General features: G+C 37.2%; 3 protein-coding genes across 4 annotated transcripts; all 3 read right to left on the reverse strand.

Moving 5' to 3' along the window:
* Nucleotides 1-5,212: 5,212 nt before the first annotated feature.
* Nucleotides 5,213-6,423, reverse strand: LOC117615207 (agamous-like MADS-box protein AGL80). Its single transcript, XM_034344249.1, has one exon. The coding sequence runs from the start codon at nt 6,119-6,121 to the stop codon at nt 5,432-5,434; it is 690 nt and encodes a 229-aa protein (XP_034200140.1). The 5' UTR covers nt 6,122-6,423; the 3' UTR covers nt 5,213-5,431.
* A 1,125-nt stretch (nt 6,424-7,548) lies between these two features.
* Nucleotides 7,549-8,193, reverse strand: LOC117619910. Its single transcript, XM_034349976.1, has one exon. The coding sequence runs from the start codon at nt 8,191-8,193 to the stop codon at nt 7,549-7,551; it is 645 nt and encodes a 214-aa protein (XP_034205867.1).
* Nucleotides 8,194-9,253: 1,060 nt separating this feature from the next.
* Nucleotides 9,254-18,511, reverse strand: LOC117614978 (serine/threonine-protein kinase CTR1). Of its 2 annotated transcripts, none has more exons than XM_034343936.1 (15): nt 17,119-18,511; nt 16,523-16,821; nt 16,291-16,429; nt 14,672-14,787; nt 13,968-14,176; nt 12,929-13,375; nt 12,777-12,817; nt 12,277-12,345; nt 12,049-12,149; nt 11,876-11,960; nt 11,693-11,791; nt 11,534-11,602; nt 10,715-10,846; nt 10,503-10,597; nt 9,254-9,802 (listed from the first exon to the last, which is right to left on the reverse strand). In XM_034343936.1, the coding sequence occupies exons 1-15, from the start codon at nt 17,971-17,973 to the stop codon at nt 9,706-9,708; spliced, it is 2,853 nt and encodes a 950-aa protein (XP_034199827.1). In that variant the 5' UTR covers nt 17,974-18,511; the 3' UTR covers nt 9,254-9,705. The 2 variants fall into 2 exon arrangements, with proteins under 2 accessions (XP_034199827.1, XP_034199825.1); XM_034343934.1 differs by having other exon boundaries at nt 16,291-16,435.
* Between the last annotated feature and the right edge of the window lie 1,836 nt (nt 18,512-20,347).

Consider the following 20,347-nt stretch of genomic DNA (forward strand, 5'->3'; position numbering starts at 1 on the left):
GGCTCTTAGAGAAAATGAAATGAAAAATGCAAACTAGTAAGAAGATGATGCATTTGTGAGTTTTCTTAAGAGGAGAGCCTATGCTATATATAGAGTAGCAATAAGGCAACCTAATGAATTCTTGGAGATTACGTTTTGAATGAGAATTAAATGCGGGATATGTTTTTCATTTTTCATTTTTAATACAAACGGATATTACGAGAGGGGGGAATGAACATTCCACTCCAAATGCGGGAGATTTGGTATTTTATCATAATGGGAATGGGGCAAAAAGCTAAGCAGGAATGGGGATGAATATGGCATACATACCTCCGATTCGACCCATTACATACCTTTTCTAAAGACAAATGAACTTATAAATGTACAGATGCATCTGCTATTGAATTGATTAATTTTGGGCATGTTTGGATAAGGGATGATTTGGGGTGTGGATTTGGAATTCAGTCCCTAAATCCAAATTCAGTTGTTTGGGTATGCATATTGATTAATGTAAACATTAAGAATTGAAATTATTAATTAAATGAGAATAATATGATAAATTCACACTTTTGCATATTAAAAAAATTAAAATTAAAAGAAAAATAAGATAATGGATCATATTTTTATGGAACACAACTACCAATTATCTTTTTTAATACTAAAATAAAATTTTAAAATTTTAAATATAAAAAAGCCTCTCACACGTGCGGAAGTGCATACGGAAAGGCTAGTTAATGTTGAGTGTAGACATTTCTTTTTAATTTCTTTTATTATTTTAATCTCTTTAATATACATGACGTTTGAGTTTAGGAAATTCTCGAACAAATGGAAGATAATTTGTTTTCTGTTTTAGATTTAATTGTTAAACGAAATTATATATATTATAATAAAATGGGTAAAGGTGTGTTTTGTCATAAGTTTCTTATTTGATTTTTAAAAAAAATGATAAATTTCTTATCCTTTTTTTTGGCCAAATTTAGAAATTAGGAGGAGGAAAACTCACACACATTGGCGGACCCACAAAGACGCAAGAAGGTGCAACTGCACCTCTTCTCGCTGAAAAAAACTTTGGTGGCGCCAAAAGTTGCCCCTCTGCAGGTGCCTACAAACTGTTTGTAAAAATGCATCAAAGAGGATAACTTCTTTGCTTTGGTGCCCAGCCCACGCTGCGGGTTTATATATATTTTTAAAAAAAATTCTAGCCAAAACAACGTCGTTTTGTACCAGATAAAAAAAATAATAATAAAAAGAAAAAGACGCATTGGCAAAGGAAACCTAATACGAAGAAGAAGCTTTACCTCAGCGTCCAATCCAAAGCTTGCGCTGTGTTCAAAAGCCATAGCACAACTTTGCGTTGAAGAAGGAAAGCCCAACCCGCTTTGATATTGATAACTTGATACCTCTCATCCCTCCCAGCAAGCCTTAACCTTAAGGTCCGGTTCTGATTTTTTTTTAATTCTTCAACAACCGATTCTTTCTTTTTTATTTGGTCTTGTTTGGTTTTTTATATTTATAATATGTTGTGTTTTTAATTTTTTTTAATTTTATGATTTGGCTCTCTGTGTATTCTCGCATGATCAATAGCAAACTCAAGTAGATTAATTATGATTTGTTTGTTTAATTGATAATTTGATATGCATTTTTATTAGATTATTTCATATTGATTTTCGTTAGATTAATTGATGATTTGGTATGAATTTGGTCAATTAATTATGTAATTGAGATGAATTTTTATATATATACTATATAGATTATAATCAATTAGTAATAGACTTAAGACACTTACGTGGTTGTCTAATTTTTTGTTTTTAACCTTCTAGCCTTTTAAATATTGCACCTCTCCTAAAAAAATTCATAGATTCACCACTGCTCACACACCCGAGTATTAAGAGGTTTGAACCCAAGACAACTTAGAAGCACGTCAAAGATCTGGGCCAATACAACTAACACATCATTGGTATAAGTTTCTTATCCTTTTTCTTAATCAAAGATTCTTATCCTTTATCCTCTTGATATTAACTGTGGTTTCTTTGCATTTTAGTTAATCCAAAATATTTTACAGGTTGTTCAATGTTTTCATCATTTGAGGCGTATGCCTTTATATTTATAAATAATACTTAATTACAATAAATCAAAAATAAGAAATCAAGTATACAATAAATCAAAAATAAGAAATCAAGTAAATATTCCAATATCATAGTGGTTTGAACCAAAAAAACACAGTGGTTTGGAAAAAAAAAAAAAACTCAACCATGTGGTTTGAGGCTAAATTATCAAAGAAAGTACCTAGAGACAATGTCTAGAAACAAACACTAAATAATTCAAGAGAAAAAGACATTATTACCAAATAGCATTAATGTCATTTTGATCCCCAAATGGCAGAATCATCTCATCCCCACCACCAAGCCCTATATGATGATCTTGTAGGTTCATCATGCCCATGAAACATGGTTGCCTCTGCAGAGTCTTCATATTGTTGGTCTAAAAAGCCTGCCTCTCTATTCCATGATCTGTTGTTACAAGCACTCAGTCCTGTTGATTATACTTGGACTTGTTTCTTCTCAGCCTCCTCATTCAGACTCTTAATCTAGGAGTGAATCTCCTTCATGTTCTGGTCAATGAGCCACCTGTTATGTGCTTGGGACATGGCTCGTGTGATTGGGCAATTAGATAAAGGGAGTTGGTATGTTGTCTTCTTCTTACGGCCTCCTATGGTTGCAGCAATATCTAGAAAGCTCAATTGGGATAAGAATTAGATGAAAAGAGTTGCTTCGAGGGAACCCAAAACCTCCAAGTTAGATAAGCTAATAGTAGGAATATTATCTGTTGTCCTATTAATGAAAAGCCATTGAAATTTATACATAGCTGCACTCTAACTGAAAGCATAAAAATAGGAAATACTTTCTCACGACATCTCTCCACTATGAGAGTGACTAACTAGACTCCTACAATTACTCAACTAAAGTTTAAAAGACATGCAACTCTATCAGTTTTCAACAAGTAAAGACACGTAGCCACTACTTTAAGCAATTCGACTAAGCACGTGACATTCCTTCCCCCATCGAAAAAACCTTGTCCTCAAGGTTGACATATAAAAACTGAGATCGAGGGAATAGATTTGGGAAAGAGCTCCATCTTTATTTTCCTCCACCTCTTGCCAAACGTCACGTTCACTTTCAATTTTTTTTTTGTTGGAGGTGGATCTCCTTTGAGTACCACATCTTGTCCACCAATGTTAAATGCCATTTGCAATTTAGGTTAATTAATTTTTAAAATTTTATTGTTAGTAATTAAATAATATATTTACCTTATTTAATTAGTTAAATTAGTAATTATATTTTAATTATTATTTATTTAGTGAATAATTAGTATTAAATTTATTAATTAACTTCATGAATTATATTACTTAATAACAGTCCCGATCTCTTGGACCATAGGAGTCCAAGAGATTGTGGTCACCCACCGTTGGATATTAATCCAATGGTTCAAAAAAGTTTTTTAAAAGGAGTGCAAGAGTGAGTGAACCGTTGAATTTACATCCAACGGTGAGTGACAACAAATCTCTTGGACCCCTGTAGTCCAAGAGATCAGGACTGTACTTAATAAATAGTAATTCAATTTTTCCTTTTTCTTTTTTCCTTTAATATTCATTAAGTAAAACATAACTACTAATCAAAGTAATTAAAAAAGAGAGCTACTTAAAGGGTATAGCTGCGTGACTAGACTTTTCAAATATTATATTTTTTGGAGTACAGCCACGCGGCTGTACTTTGAAGATGTTCTTTTGAGGTGCCCTTTGTGAACACCCCACATCGAAAATCCACAATCTTATAAAGGTCTTTATAAACAAAGCACTATGATGGTTTGGTAAGTGTTGTTAACAGTGGAGAGTTTGGGTAATGGGCTTGGCTATAGGCTCGACTTTGGATTTGGCGCTGATTAATAATAATTATATTAATCAAAGACTTGGGCTTTGGAGAAATTTAATTAAGACACCCAAACAAAAATAAGTAATTTATTTTTTTCATTTTTGACATATCCTTTCAATTTAAATTCGAATTAAATTAGGTTTATAACTACTATGGTTTGAAAATTGTACAAAATAAGTTAAAATAATTAATTACTATTTATTTAGTAATTTATGATAAATTCATGAATTATATTACTTAATGAATAGTAATTCAATTTTTTTCTTTAATATTCACTAAGTAAATAATAACTAAAACATAATTACTAATCAAAGTAATTAAAAAAGAGAAATTCATATTATGCTACTTAAAGGGTATCACCGCTTGGCTATACTTTTAAAATATTTTGTTTTGGAGTATAGCCGCTCGGCTATACATTGAAGATATTACAATTATAGAGTATAGCCGTGCAGCTATACTATTAAAATATTATATTTTTAATGTATGGCTGCGCATCTAGACTTTTAAAATATTCTATTTATAGAGTGTTACGTGGCTATACTATTAAGATATTATATTTATAGATTGGGTGCAAGTTTAATGACTACCAATAATTTTACAATATTATAAGATTATGGTGTTTTATGTACAGGTTATCGAGGGCTTTTGAATTAAAACGTCACACCTAGAGGTTCATTTGTTCTAACCTCACCCAATATGTATTGGACCTAAGTGGTTTAGGTGGGAACAATCTCGGTGCATACTAGGATTTAGTAATGGGCTCTTACAGTGCTCGTGACATAAGAATTGATTTCAGAGTCAAGTTCGCTGCTAATTGCACTGAGGCCTTTTGAGTTAGAATTCAACATACAGATGTCCATTAGGCCTACTTATCGGACATAAGTGGTCAAGTTTGGAATAATATTAATGCATGCTAAGGTTTAATAGTGGGCTCTTGTATGACCCGTGACATAACAATTGGTGGTTGAGTTAGGTCAGCTACTAATTGCACTAAGGCCTTTTCTAATAAAGTCCCTCGTATAGAGGTCTATTGGGCCAAGATATTGGACCTGGGTGGATAAAGTGAAGATAAATTTTACATGTTTGGATTCAGTAGTGGGCTCCCACAGAGCCCGTTACATAACAACAAGATCACTAGTACTAATCGGAAATCCATACAATGAATAATGTTAATCTTATGTAATTCTTATCCAAGAAAACAGAGATACATAGATAGATAGATAGCTTTTGAGGTAATCTAAGCTAGAGGTATATACAAAGTTAGACTACTTGTAGAGCAAAACAAGATCCACAATTATGTGCAATTACAATAAATCAAGTAAATACTTCAATATATATTGGAATTAAACAGTGACAAGATTATTAACACACCAACCAACCACTACATATATATTGTAGCTTACTTTTAGTACATAAAATTCATAAAGAAACTAAATGTGAACACAGCCTTCCTTTGAAGAAGAGGCTAAAATTATCAAAGAAATCACTTAGCCTAGAAAACAAACGCTAAATAGTAAAATATTTCAAGGGAAAAAGGCATTATTAGACCAAATGGCATTAATGTGGTTTTGATCTCCAAATGGCAGCATCATCTCTTCCCCAGCACCAAGCCCCATGTGCTGTTCTTGAGGGTTCATCATGTCTGTGAACCATGGTTGCCTCTCCATTATTCCTTGATCTGCTGCTGCTGCATGCGCTGGCAATCCTGTTGGTTCCAGTTGGACTTGTTTCTTCTCAGCCTCCTCATTCAGATTCTTAATCTTGTTGTAAATCTCCTTGAGGTTCTGGTCGATGAGCCACCCGAGGTCGTTGAGATCGATCATGCTCAAACCCTGGAGGGGCTTCCCAGTGAGACTCTGGAACATCACTCGTGTCATCTCCTTCTCCCTGTTGTCCTTCCTTTGTTTCTTGAGCTGCTCCTTGGCTTTCTCAATCCTTTGCCGCAAAAAACTCTCTTGATTCACCATCTTTTTGCTCTGCTCCATCTCCGGCATGGTCTTGAATTTTGCAAGAACGCGTTGCACTCCCAGAGGGGATGGCCAAATCTCAGGTTGAGTATCATATGGGCTATAAATAATAGCACATGCCTCAACATCACAAAGGGTGCTGAGTTCGCTCACCTTCTTCATGAGACCCTTCTTCCTTTTCTTGAATGTTGCTTTTCTAGCTGAGTCATTACTGATATAAGTCAGTTTCACCTTCTTTCTAGACATGACTCTCTCTGAGACAACAAAAAATGAAATGAAAATTGCAAACTAGAGGAAGAAGATGATGCTTTTGTTGGTTTTCTTAACAGACAAGCCTATCATATATATAGAGTAGCAAAGGGCAACCTAATAAATTCTAGGAGATTCCATTTTGAATGAGAATTTAATTCAGGATATTTGGTTTTTTCTTTTTCTTTTTCCATACAAGCAGGTATTACAGGAAAGGGGAATGAACACTCGTCTCCAAATGTGGGAGATTTGGTGTTGTATGTAGATTGGGTGCAAATTTAATGACCGCCAACAACTTTACTATATTAGAAGATTATACTGTTTTATATGTGCACGTTCATTTGGACCAATAGTCTCTAAACTTATCCACTAGTTACATTTTAGTCCTTCAACTCGTTTTTTAATTTACGTAGTTTTGCAACTCAACCACGCCTCGTACATTAGTCTTTCTGTAAATTCATTTGAATTGTTTTGTTAAGTTTAGGGGTAGATGAGGAATTTAGAGAGATGTGATATTTATGGGGCCTACAAAGTGGGGGATTGGTCGGTCTTCCAATCGGTGTAAGAAAAAGTTGTGGGGGAGTTGGGTTACTCGGGGTAATTTAATCAATTCTTTTCATTTATTTTTATTTTGAGGTAATAAAATATAATTTATGGACATAAATTTAAGGATCATTACTCTAAATTAACACTAAAGTTCATCTTGATTTGCTGAATAAATTAGCCATTATCAAATATGTGTGGGCATGACAAAACCAGAGGGGTCTCTAAATAGGACTTATGTTAGGGGAAATGAGGTTTTCACATAAATGGTAATTATGAGTTAGTTATTGGTAGGATAGTGTGAAATCTCAGGGATTCTATTAGCAAAACTGAAGTTGTAATGTAATTCAGAAAATCTATTAACCTGAGTTGATTGGATAATGAATATGTGATTGTTTTTATTTTTTTTGTATGTTTTTATTCACGGGGTTGATTTAGTTTATCATGTTCTTGAGTTTCCGACTTGATTCGATTCACCAGTTTAGATGTCCACCCCTAATAAAGTTGCCGAGATGCATTTTTCATGCTCGTCGATTTTTTTATGCCGGATGTCTGTCCCGAGGGACTTTTTTAAAAACATTTTCTATAAAATGAAATAATACATAAATAAGAAAAATTCTGATAAGCGTTGCAAGAATTTCCATTTTTCAATCACTTGAATTAATTGGTTTTCTTCTTTTTTGACATTACTGGAATTTCGTTTTTCCTCCTCCATGTTACGACTAACAAAAAGACAGAGAAAACCAGAGACTCATAATTAATACCGTTCCATTAGTCACAAAAGCCTCTGATCATTCTAATTGAAAAATAAACACAAATTTAAAACAAAAATATAAATAGAATAGAGCCGAGCCGAGCCGAGCCGAGCCGAGCCAACTCGTCTAACTCGAACCGAGACGGTCGAGAGCATCCCTCGCGACTTTCAATCTGGGCTGGACCTTCAGCGCCGCCTCGTAGGCCGTCCTGGCCTCTTCCGTCATCTTCTTCCCCTCGTAGCACTCTCCGAGCGTACAAAACGCCTTCACATTCTCCGGGCTCAGCTCCACAGCCCGAGTCAAATCGGCGATCACCGAGTCAACCTGGCCTCGTCGGTTCATCGACAGCCTGATCTCCGCCCTCTTGACGAGCGCATCGCCGCGCTCCTCCTCGGTGAGGCTCTTGGCGGCGAAAGGGGAGAGAGCGACGTCGATGGCGTCGAGGGCGGAGGTCTTGTAGCCCTGAGAGTCGAGGGCTAGGGCTTTGAGGATGTGGGCGGCGGCGTCCTTGGGGTCGAGGGAGATGGCCTTTTCGGCTTCGTCGAGGGCTTGCTTGGAGAGTGAGGAAGCGGAGGAGGGAGAGGCGGCGGATCGGGCTTGGGCGAGGAGCTGGGCGCCGAGAACGAAGTGGCGCTTGGCTTGTGCTTTGGGTTTGTTGCGGAAGCGGAAGCGGAGATTGGCTAGGAGCTTCTGGGGGATGTTGTGGATGGCGAGGAAGGCGACAACGACGACGAGGATGAGGCCTGCTTGGAGAAACAAGTCTTTAACCATCTGCGACATCATTTTGGGATTGAATTGGATTGGACTGGACTAGATTGTTTCGGATGTCTGTATGTTGGATTGGGAATTTTGTTTGTGAATTGTGAGATTGGGATTAGATTGTGAATTGGGGAGGAATGAGGCAAGGGTCGACTATGTTGACTGGAACCTGGCTTTGGATTTGGATATTTAACGAAGCCGCCTTCTTGTTGGCGTTGGGATTGGGAGGGACCTATGAGCTATGACTATTATTTTGATAGGCCTCAGGTGTAAAATAAGTAAATGTTATTAACTACTTGAATTATTAACGTAATTTTTTTAAAAATTCTCCTTCTGTACTTTGTTTCTTATTAGTTCTCTTCACTTTATAAACAACTTTCGTGTTTGAGTTGAAGATGATTAGATCGCCACCAGCTATCTAATGTGCTTATTTTAGATGACTTTATCCATGCATTAACAGATCTACTATTACTATTCACGTTTGGCAACTTGATGCCATCTTTGCTTGCCATCAATTGCTACGGAGATACTTGCAAGAAAACGCTCTAAATCTTACATTTTTCTCCTATTTGTGTTCATGAGTTTTCTAAGCATTTGGGTCATTGGCTCCGGGTCTCACACTTCTTATGTCTCTCCATGATGCACAAGTACAACTGATGGGTGTGTTGCCGATAATATAATCGTGGAACATTGGACATGCTTACCTTGGTTATTGAGTTTCGCTAATCTCGTGGTTGCATCATATAATCACGGATAGAAAGATTGTAGTTTCATTTCCCCAAGTTTCGTGTTTGGGGTTTAGATAGTTGCTTGATTTCTTGAAAAACGATTATAGAGGTGTTTTTTTGTTGTTGCTAAAGTTAGGAAGATGAGGGGAAAAACTCACGTATATGGATACTACATGAACTTGAATAATGACCACTTGAAAGCACATCAAAAATCTGGACCAATCCAACTAACACCTCATTGGTGATTATAAGGATGCTTATCTCATCAATTCAATCGACAATTTTAGTGAATGAATATTTGAATGCAATTTGGATCGTTCTAAAGAAAGAATAAAGGAAGCCAATTCGACTTGGAATTCTGTCCTTTTGGCATGAAATTTGATTGAACTTTGGAATGAGCAACAACTAGATGCATATCAGACTTATCAGTTACAAAACAAAATACAAATCAAAGTTAATTCCAGTTCCTCAATCAAAACGAACCGAACCGAATTCTTCTTTGAATTGAAATTGAGATACTGATGCGAGTTCTTCCCTTATGAATCAGACAGATTGAAGGGGATCTAAATAGCTTATCATGAAAACGCTGGCCACACTAGAAACTCACATAAATACAGAAGGAACTATATTTATTTCCCTTCAGTACATATGAGGGGTACAACTGCTTTCTAATTGGGTTAGACAAGAAACACTTGTATAATTGCCAAGAACCAAAGAAGCTCAGTCAGTTGTAGGGATTTAACTACCGAAAGTATAACGATCAACTCTTCGATTCAGCTATGGGCAGAAGCACCCTTCATTTTCCACCCACGGGTACCAACTGCAGAGGAGACTTTAACAACCTCTTTAGGGACTCAACTATACTAGCAAAAGACGGGCGCTGAGCAGGATCACTGCCAAAGACAATACACAAAATGAGAAACTAAACATACAAGTCCTGTCAAGAGAGATAAAGACTACAGTCAGTCTGTTTTAGATAAAAAGTAGGCAAGGAAAGATCTAAGTGATGCTGCCGCCTGCAAGTTCTAAAATATGATGGAAATGCTCTTTCAAAGCACTAAATCCAAATATTTCGTTGAATAAAAGTATTAATTGTTAGGCAACCACTAGACCCCGAAGCTTAAGCTGTGGGGGAATGGGCCGACATTGTATATCAAGCTCACACTAATCAGGTATTAAAGCAGTAAAGAACAAGGTATGGTTGAATTCCAGTTAATGTCTGCTGTCTTCTTAGCTAATATGCTAGATGGCAAGATGTACAAAGAAAGACACTGCAGAGCATTATCCAGGGCTTTGCCAGTATGGTCTCGCCGACCTCAGCTAAGTGCATTTGAACAAATTCTTATGCTAACAATGGTATATATTTGATTCTCTATAGAACTTGGGATGAGAATAGACAGCACATAGATTTACTGCAAGTAAAGTGAGTTTTAGCCACATTATTCTTCAACGTTATACTGTTCACACCGCATGCAGAAAAGAATGACCTCTTGGATCAACATATGCATCTAGAGGGTCCTAGAGTCATTTCTTCTCATCAGGTCATCCTTAAAATATGTCATGGCAGAAAAGGGAGGACTCGTGTAGACTTACTCAGCCCAGCAGGATTCCATAAGCGAAGCCAACATTGGCGGAGTATTGGCTGGGATAGCAAGCCTTCTGTTCTGGAAGGCAACAGCTCCAACTACCTGAGACATAGAACAACTTGTTTACAAAAGGCGAAAAAATTGGAAATAAACATTTGAAGTTGACATTTAATGTGCAGGAGAAAGCACAATAAAGTAGATGCAAATCATGACTCGTACCTGGGCGGGGCTAAGACCACTCCAAGGTTGTTCCATTGTTACAAGTTCCCAGAGGATTACTCCAAAACTGTAAACATCAGACTTCTCATTTGAGGGCTCTCCGCGAAGAAATTCTGGAGCCATCCACTCGGGCTGAAAAGAAAAGTTAGTGAGTTACATGTTAATTGATGCACTGCGAAGTAAAATTTCAACCTGCAAAATATTGATAGAAATACCTGACTTTATATGGAGAACATAAAAAAAGAGTTCATAGTCATTTGCTCAAAGCATTCATACATCACCAAATGAGGAAAGAGACTAAATGTGAAACACAGGAAAAAAAAAAAAAAAAACAAAACAAGAAAAATGTTTGAACACCTCTATATTTTTGAAGAGAAAGCTCTACTTGATAAAAGAAATTATGTGAAGTGGGAACTTCATGATGGCAGAAATCAAGAATTTAATCCCTGTAACAAGTATTTATGAGACAAAAACCACATCAACAAACATTGACCAATCTGCATCCTATTCTTAGGAAGAAAGAACTGGACTACCAGATCATTCATTAACATAAATAAAGATTAATCACTGACCAAAAGAAAATAAATAAATAAATAAAGATTCATCAAGGATGATAAAGATTTTCCAGTACGGTCTGGTTTGGCACCCTTGCTCTGATTGGGGAGCAATAGGCACCACCCCAAAGGCTAGTTGTGCACACTCGAGCACAACCTCTGTGTGTGTGGTGTGCTCTGTGTGTGTGTGTGTGTGTGTGTGTGTGTGTGTGTGAGAGAGAGAGAGAGAGAGAGAGAGAGAGAGAGAGAGAGAGGAGAGGCTTACTGTTCCTGCGACAGACTTAGATGAGATGAAAGTGTTCGCCTTAAATCTGGACAACCCAAAATCACATACCTGAGGATAAATGAAAGAGATTAATTATGTCCACAGCATGCCAATTGGAGAACTCAAAGTAAAATGTTAAACCTTTTTATGTTAACGTACCTTCGCTGTCCAATTTTTATCAACTAACAAATTGGGAGATTTAAGATCCCAATGGACGATAGGAGGGTTAAGACAATGGAGGTAATTGATCCCTTTGGCCTGCATTGAAGACAGCATATATAGTTTCACTAACAACAAACACAGCAAGTGAACAAACAAACAATGATGATTAATTATACGAACCACATCCAATGCCATGCGCAACCGCCTCCTCTGATCCAGAAGTTCCCCAGAAGCTGGCCTGTGTATGAGGCGATATAGACTACCCCTGCTCCACGGACACCAGGATAGTAAAAGGTTTAGACACAAGAATGACTATGGAATTATACACAGAAGAACTAAAATGAATTGAATACCTAGGCAGATATTCTGTCACTATTGACAGATGTGGACGCTTTGTAACTGCACCCATGAAAAGGACTACATTCGGATGGCGGACACGTTTCATAATTGCAACCTGAATACAATGTGAAAGTGAACTTCAATTATGATCATAAACACAAAGCACAATACACGGTAGTAAAATAAAGGCTAAGATGTGATCATCTACAATCTGATGATCTGTACAGAACATGGAAATCTACCTCTCGTAAAAACTCCTTCAATTGATCATCATGGAAATCCTGAACAGTTAGCACCTTGACAGCAACATCCTGCATTGGACAATCAATAAATTTTACTAATTTAAGGAAAATATTCAACAAACAAAGAAAAAGCTTTAACAGAAAACTGCACTGATGTATTGCAAGGACGCTATTCAGCATCCAACCGAAGACATCTCAAGAGTAAGGAACATATTAAGCAGAAAACTAAATTCCACTCAACCATCTAATCAAACTGGTGGAAACACCAAAAGTTACAAAACCTACTCCAAAGACAGAAATAAAAAATAGATCACACACACAGGCCAAGCTCTACAATGACATGCTATTAAGCAATCTCATTATATGCATCACTCATAAAATTAATCCACTTGAAAGGGCCACATATATAGGGCAGATTAAGTATTCATGTTGTATCCAAATGAATTTTTACTCGGAGAAACAAGTAATCACCATCAAATCACAAGGAACAAATTACTAACCGATCCATTCCATTCAGCACGATGCACTGTCCCAAATGAGCCTGGAAAAAAAACGAAGTATAAGATTTCATGAGGAAAAGAAGTAGTGGTTGAGTAATAAAAAATGTAAAGATATATCCGTGTCATAAAAGAAAAGGGGGGAGAAGAAATACCAGCTCCAACGCGCTCTTTGATATTTAACTCGTCCCATGAGATCTCAAGCCAGTCCATTGCAAGAGAGGGTTCAAGATTCAAGTACCTGGGGATAGTCACAGCAGTAATTCTACCTTGTTTCACAAGTTCAACATGAACCCCCTCTATCTCTGATTGATTGAACACACGTACTTCAGGTTGCTTGACACTGTTGCTTATAACCTGACTTCTTGATACAACAATCTCCTTTCTGTACGCTTGTTGTACAGCAATATTTTCTTCGCCAAGTCTAGCAGATTCCTCTAATGATGCCGCGGCAGCAGCAGCAACATCAAGAGCTTGAGAAGCATCACCCTGAGCATTTCCTTTCAACTCCAAAGGCATCAGAGAAGATTCCATCCCAAATTTAGTTTGATCAACTGGAATCAAACTGCTTTCCTTGATGACCTGACCTCCCTCCCCACCGCCTGCAAGAGATAGATCTTTACACATTTAAGAAGCTAAGGTTTGCTTTATTTTTGCAGAAAGGATAAAGACAGTAACAGGCATTTTGCAAGCCACCACAAGTGAAATGAGGCTACATGATAAATGATTTCTTTTCTGTATCAATACACAAAACATAAAGTCTAACGGCAACACCAACAATATTGCTAACAACAACCACTACATTAGCTTACCCAAATATAAGCCAAAAACAAAAACAAAAATGATATTGGCCTATTGTTAAAGAACTCAAGGCAAAGAGGCAAAAAAAATATAGCCAGGGAGCACAAATATTTATGCATTCATATCAAAGTGGCAATTTAATGCTACACACAAAGACCCATCCAGTATCGTAACTTGCAATTAAATCTTTATCATTGATATGGATCACCACGTCAATGAATCAGTCAACAGCACTGTATCCTATCAGAGATACAAATTATATGTAGAAATAAAGTTCTATATATTCGTTAAGTAACAATGATTCCTACACCCCAGTTCATTCAGTTTCCCTTTGTTTTCTAATACTTAAAGTAGTGGAACATATATCTTCAAGATATGAAAGACATACCATACCTGAATAGAATGGATCTTCGGGAGGAGCACGTGTGTGCTTTGAGTTCGTAAGTTGGCAACATAATCCATTATTCCTGTAAGGTTGTTGGAATTCTTTTAGATGAGAAATTTGAAATGGTGAAGGTATTGCAGAAAGAGATCCTCCATTTATTGAGGAGTCTGGACCATGGAGGTTTCCTGGTTTCCCAACTAGATCAACCACATATTCCCTGTTAAGAAATACATATACAACCATCAAATTAAGCATGAAATAGCATTTGTAAATTAATTTAAGTTAATAAAAACTGAACATGTGACATAGTACATAGAATCAATTATATCAAGGTCCACCATTAACACAACCTGGTATGACAGAAGATAAAGTGAACGTATTTGACACCAATTAAGTCATTCTGAGCTCATGCCTAAATTTTTTCAACATCAAATGTTATGGGAACAGTGAATTTGAGAAACAACAGTGTGTTACTGACCACGATTTCTGCAATGATAATGTATAGACCAAAAGACAACAGATTGACACCCTTAAATTATAATTCTATAAAGAATATATTGTTACACAACATTCGAACAACAGATACCAAGGAACATGAGCAATGAATTAGACTGTCAATATCTGCGTTTCAGAATGAACTTAAATGCCAAATCATATTAACAACATAATATTCTGCAAGCAACAAAGCATTGCACACAATTAAAATGCCAACCTCAAAAACTGCCTGTCATCTTCAATTTTGACAAGACAAGAAGACCGATGATCTGCCACACAATACTTGCAACCACGAGCTATCCGACAAGGCAAACCTATGTGGTCTGCCAATTTCTGCACATGGAAAATATAGACTTCAGATATTAACTCCAGAATATGTCAAGCTAATGAAAAATAAAAATATTCCATATGCCCTTGAAGTATGATCAGCCCACACCACACAAGCACATACGAACCCACAGGTGACGTGATGGTCGATGTACCTCATTTTGACCAATCAAAACGCAAGAGAGTTGCATGAATTATGTGGGTTTATTTCAATATCAATTCATTCTGCTTAAAAATGACATAAGCAGTCCTGTAGGTTCCTTTAACACAATGATGTCAAGTGAACTGAGTTCCAAGATATCATTGCTCTTTGTCTATCGACTGCTCATTTGTACTCTATATACTCAAAAGTAGATGACGAAACAAGAAACAACAACAATATTATTTAATTATGTTGGCCTAATATTTGCAAAACATTTGACTAGGTGCAGAAGGACAGGAATAGGCATGATCTTCCCATTTAAACCCCATAAGAATCATATCGCCAAGAATTTTGTTAGTTCACCTCGAAAAGCTACATATACCTCACCGAATGATCAGAGGATGAAAACTCATAGCTCTATATAATTGTGTGTCACTTGATGCTTCTAATTCAGTTGCATTCTCATGTGAAACCCATGCATCCTGTTCACAGATTCATGTATGCTCAAACAGTTCTTGTACAATTAGGATACATGAGTCCTGAATTTTACTACTGAGACACATTCAGCAAAATAATCAGTTTTTGAAGCAAGAAAATGAATTTTGAGAAATATATCACAAGTGCACTATCCATTAGCTTGTAAACAAGGGCATGCATAATTGTAAATTAGAACAAAATCCGAAGTTAGAATTGCTATCCTGGGTGAAATACACTATAAGATGTAACCCAAGAAACGTCCCTATGGAAAACTGTGCCTTAGAATGAAGGCAACTAATTTGCACTACCTTTCAGATAACACTCATATACTTTTACAGTCAATTAGGGCCATGGCTAGTTCTCTATCTAACAAGAATTGGTCCCTATGACACTGCTATCTCACATTTATATCCTTCTTCAGCAAAAGAAACCAGGATGTTCTTTGACAAGTATTCTGGGGGCTACAATTTCTAAAGAAGCACAATAAATTGGCGACGAAGTGATGTCCCCTTTTGGCCAGTTCAACTCTAATGCATAAGCTGCTGCAAGACATTACATGACTGCCTCTATGATACACTAAGAGAGTTATTTTTTCCCACATATACAATGATAATATGTTTGTTCTCCTAGATAGCACTCTCATATCGCACATGTGCGTCATGTAAAAGATCAAAACAAATCTACAATAGATTTACTGGCAAACTAATTGACATATAGATGACTCAATTTCTTTATCCAAATAAAGACATCAACTTAAATGGAGAACATACCACTCGGTATCTACAACATTAAATATGTCGAAAACAATTAATTTACAATTGGTACAGTAGTGCCAATCAGAATGAACAAGGTGAAGACCATAAACATAAATAAACAAACCAATGAGGTACCTTGAAAAGAACGGCACGATGCCTGCAAAGCCCAATTGATAGGCTGCCAATGGGGAGCACAATACACTTATGAAAATCCCTCAATCTCTTGCTAACCACTTTCCAACGCATGTGCAGATCTCCTTGCTCCGCGGGATAACTACCCCTTCAAATTGAAGTGACTCAGAAAAATTATAATCAACGAACCAAATATGTGTGTCAAGTTTTAAAAGGGGGGAAAATTGAAACCCACCCCATGTAAATGGCAACAAGCTTGCCAAGTTTCTCCACCAACACTAAAGTATTCTCTGAAGCACATGAAAGTTCATGTGCTTTATCTTGAAGCTCCTTCAGGCGAGAATCCTCTTGTTTATCAACAAGAACAACCTCCATTGACGTCTCACCGTGTTTAATTTCTTTAAGCGACGTCAAGGACGGTATTCGCTTTCCTTCCTCGACATCATTGCACATCACCCATAGATATGGATTCATTCCCAAAATGTTGTAGAAACCATCAGATATCTTTTCATTGTATGACAAACAGCCACTAACCTGAAAAGCATACAGACAACAATCTACGCATTAAACATGAGTTTTAAGGTTAAACATGTACAAATTTAGAAAACATCTCAAGGCAAAATTCCAAACTTAAACTTCAAAGAAACATGTCTAGTTGTACCAGGTCCCCAATATCTTAATATATGGAATATTTTACTCAAGGACGCAATGTTGATACAGAAAAATACTTTGATATTGATCATTGAGAACTAAACCATATGTTCTCAGATTGAGTGGCATGTTTGTTTAAGATGAGAGTGAGTGAGAGTGTGTTAGAGAGAGAGTACATACCCAGAGCCGATACGACACCGTTTCAGCATCGGAAACCTCAAGTGCAGCACTCTCATGCAAGAGCAATGATTCACTACCAAGAGTAGCATGAGAACTAAGCCTCTTAGCCAAAAGAAGCTGCAGATAATAGCTCTCTTTATACCTCTGCACCAAACTCACTTTACTTCTCTCCTCCTCTTCCTCCTCCTCCTCCTCCATATGCCTCGTCGTGGCCGACGAGTCCTTAACATCCCCGGAGAAGTTCCCATCCAACGTCGTCGTTCCAGAGAACAAGCTCCCCGCGTAGCTACTCCCGCTCGACACCCTCGGCAGCGACACCTGCCGGTCAAAGCTCCGGTCAACGCTCCTGTCCTTGAGCGTCGTCGTGGTAGACGACTCCGGCTGCTGCGGCGGAGCAGCAGCCTCATGATCATCATGACGAGGCTGCGGGATCAACAGCTCCCGATCCTCATCCACCAGGTGGCACGAGGAGATCGAGGATGACGACAGCCTCGTAGCCCTCAGGTTATGCCCAGCGCTCGACTTGGATCGAGCGCTGGGACCCTTCTTCTTGTCTTGGAGGAACCAGTCGCAGAAAGCCGCCAACTGTGGCTTCTTCTGGTGGCCGCCCGTGAAGTACTGAATATCGGGCGGTGCACTATCATCTCTAGAAGCAGCTGAGGACTTGTACAAGTTGTTGGTGGCAGTTTTGGGCACCTTTTGGTGTTGTTGATCGTGATCTCCATTTTCAAAAGCGTCGCTGTCTTTGCTCTTCTCGTGATCGTTGTGATCTTCTTGCAACAGCTGCTTGGAAGTCGAATCGAACCTGCGATCAGGGAATTGCCTCGGGAAGAAGTAAGTCGTTCTGTGAGGCATTTTCCAGGGACCGGGAAAATATAGTAAATAATAACAAACTCCCCCAAAGTCCTAACCGTCACGTGCCACCTCACGTGCGCCAACCAGAAAACTTCCTCCGACGTCGTTTCCCAGACTCAGATTACTCCAATATACTCCCCAACAAGAAAAAGAACGATCTCAAGACATATAAATAAAAATATATATACATATGCTTCAAAGAGAAGACCCTACTGACAGTACAATCGCTGTGTATGGCTTTGGTTTGTATTTTGTTTTTGAAACCAAAGCGCATTCAGCTGCAGGTGAAGAAATATTTCTGAACAGATCGACCGCTCTGAAATTATCCCAAGCTTCGCTTCGTCTGTGTTTTTTTTTTTTTTGGGGTTGATGAGGGCAAGCTTGAAGCGGTGGAAAAGCTAACTAGCGAGCTAGCTGTGTGAATTAAACAATGCTTTAGATGAGATTAGGAGAGAGAGAGAGGAGCCAGGCGGTTTCGGTTTCAGAGAGAATGGAGAGGGCCAAAGTGGGCGTTGGAGTATTTTAAGCGAATGCGAGGTTGATGAATCGTTGGGAAATTGAAAAAAATAATACACGAGGAGTTCTTCACAGAAGGTGTATATAAGTGAATTTTATAGGGATGATAAATTTTTAAATACTTTGATAAAATTGATAAAAGCTATTAGTAAATAGGTAAGACTTTTACTCTTAACAATTAACCTCAGGATGTATTCAATTTAAACTTTTAATGACTTTCATAGAGTTTAAAAGTCTGAAGGTATTCAATCTAGACTTTTAAAGAGTATATAAAAGTCTAGTGGTATTCAGTTATGACTTTTAAAAAGTATTTAAAAGTTTGATGGTATCTAAAAAGTTAATGACTTTTAAAAAGCTTATTAAATGAATGACTTTTCTATACTTTTAAGGCTAATTGTTAAGAGTAAAAGTCTTGCCAATTTACTAGTGACTTTTATCAACTCTATAAAAGTATTTAAGGATTTGTCATCTCTATGAAAGTCACTCACTTAAAAAAAGTCTTTATAAGTATGAATTGGATACACCCCATTAAAAGTATAGAAAACTCATTCATTTAATAAGCTTTTTAAAAGTCATTAACTTTTTGAATACTACTAAACTTTTAAATACTTTTTAAAAGTCATAACTAAATACCATCAAACTTTTAAATACTTTTAAAAAGTCACAATTGAATATTACTAGACTTTTATATACTCTTTAAAAGTCTAAATTGAATACCTCAAAATTTTTTAACCCTATAAAGTTCATTAAAAATTTGAATTGGTATGAGAGAGAGAGGCTAAAAAGCGCATGCGGAGTGAATGCGCACTCCTTTTAAAATCCCTCCACGTCAAATTATAAACCAAACTCCTCGCGACACGCGAGCCTAGGACGCCAGCGCACGCACTGCGCACCTGGCGTAACTTAGCGCGGGGCAGGCTTCGACTCGCGGGGTTATAATGTGCGTTGCGTGATTAAAATATTATTTTCTTTCTTTTCTGTTGTACATAACGCCGGAGAGATATCGTCTTCGGAAAACACGTGGTGAAATGACGGAATCGCCCCCCGCCTCCTGTCGCCTTTTTCTGTGCTGTTTTTGGATATGCTGGCATGTGACGGGGTTGTTGGGGGTTGATACCGTTTGACGGTGATGCGTCGTTTCTGGGTGTTTTTGTTTTGGAGGTTAATGCGTTTTGGGTGGGTAATCTTTTTGACCCTCTTCCTCTCTCTCTCTCTCTCTCTCTCATTCACTTGGTATGCGTGATGCTTTCCACTTTATCATCAATTTGGGTTTTTTCCTTCTTCTTCTTTTGTTGTTTTCTCTTAATCTAACCTCTGCTACAATTAGGGTCTTTAATTATTGTTTCCAAGAGTTCATTTGCGTGCATATCTTATCTTCTAGCTTTGGCTAGTTGTTTGACTGTCATGGAATTATGGATAATATTTTGGTCCATACCAAGCAATTTGTAAATATTATTTTGAAGGCATGAGGATCCAAATCCTAGAAAATTTGCTTGTTTATTATATTGGAAGTTCAAAGCGCTTCATTTGAGCAGGCAGTGTGATTGTAATTGGTATATTACGATATAAAGATATGTGGGATTTTCACATAAAGAAGAAAAAAGAAAATATAAACGAAGAAATATTATTTATGTCTATTGTAATAACGGAATAATTCAGCCGCAATAAAATTATATATCAATTACAATCATATCTTGAATTCACCGTAAATAAGTATTGTCATCCAATTCATGTGAACTAAAATTTTTGAACCTCTTTTTAGATAACAACCACTAAATCAAAGACTAATTGGTATAGGTTGAATATCCTTATTTTAAATATCTTTCTAAAAATGTTTATTTATCGAACAGTTTTTTAG

Source organism: Prunus dulcis, chromosome 1, assembly GCF_902201215.1.
Source record: "Prunus dulcis chromosome 1, ALMONDv2, whole genome shotgun sequence".
Lineage (NCBI taxonomy): Eukaryota > Viridiplantae > Streptophyta > Magnoliopsida > Rosales > Rosaceae > Prunus > Prunus dulcis.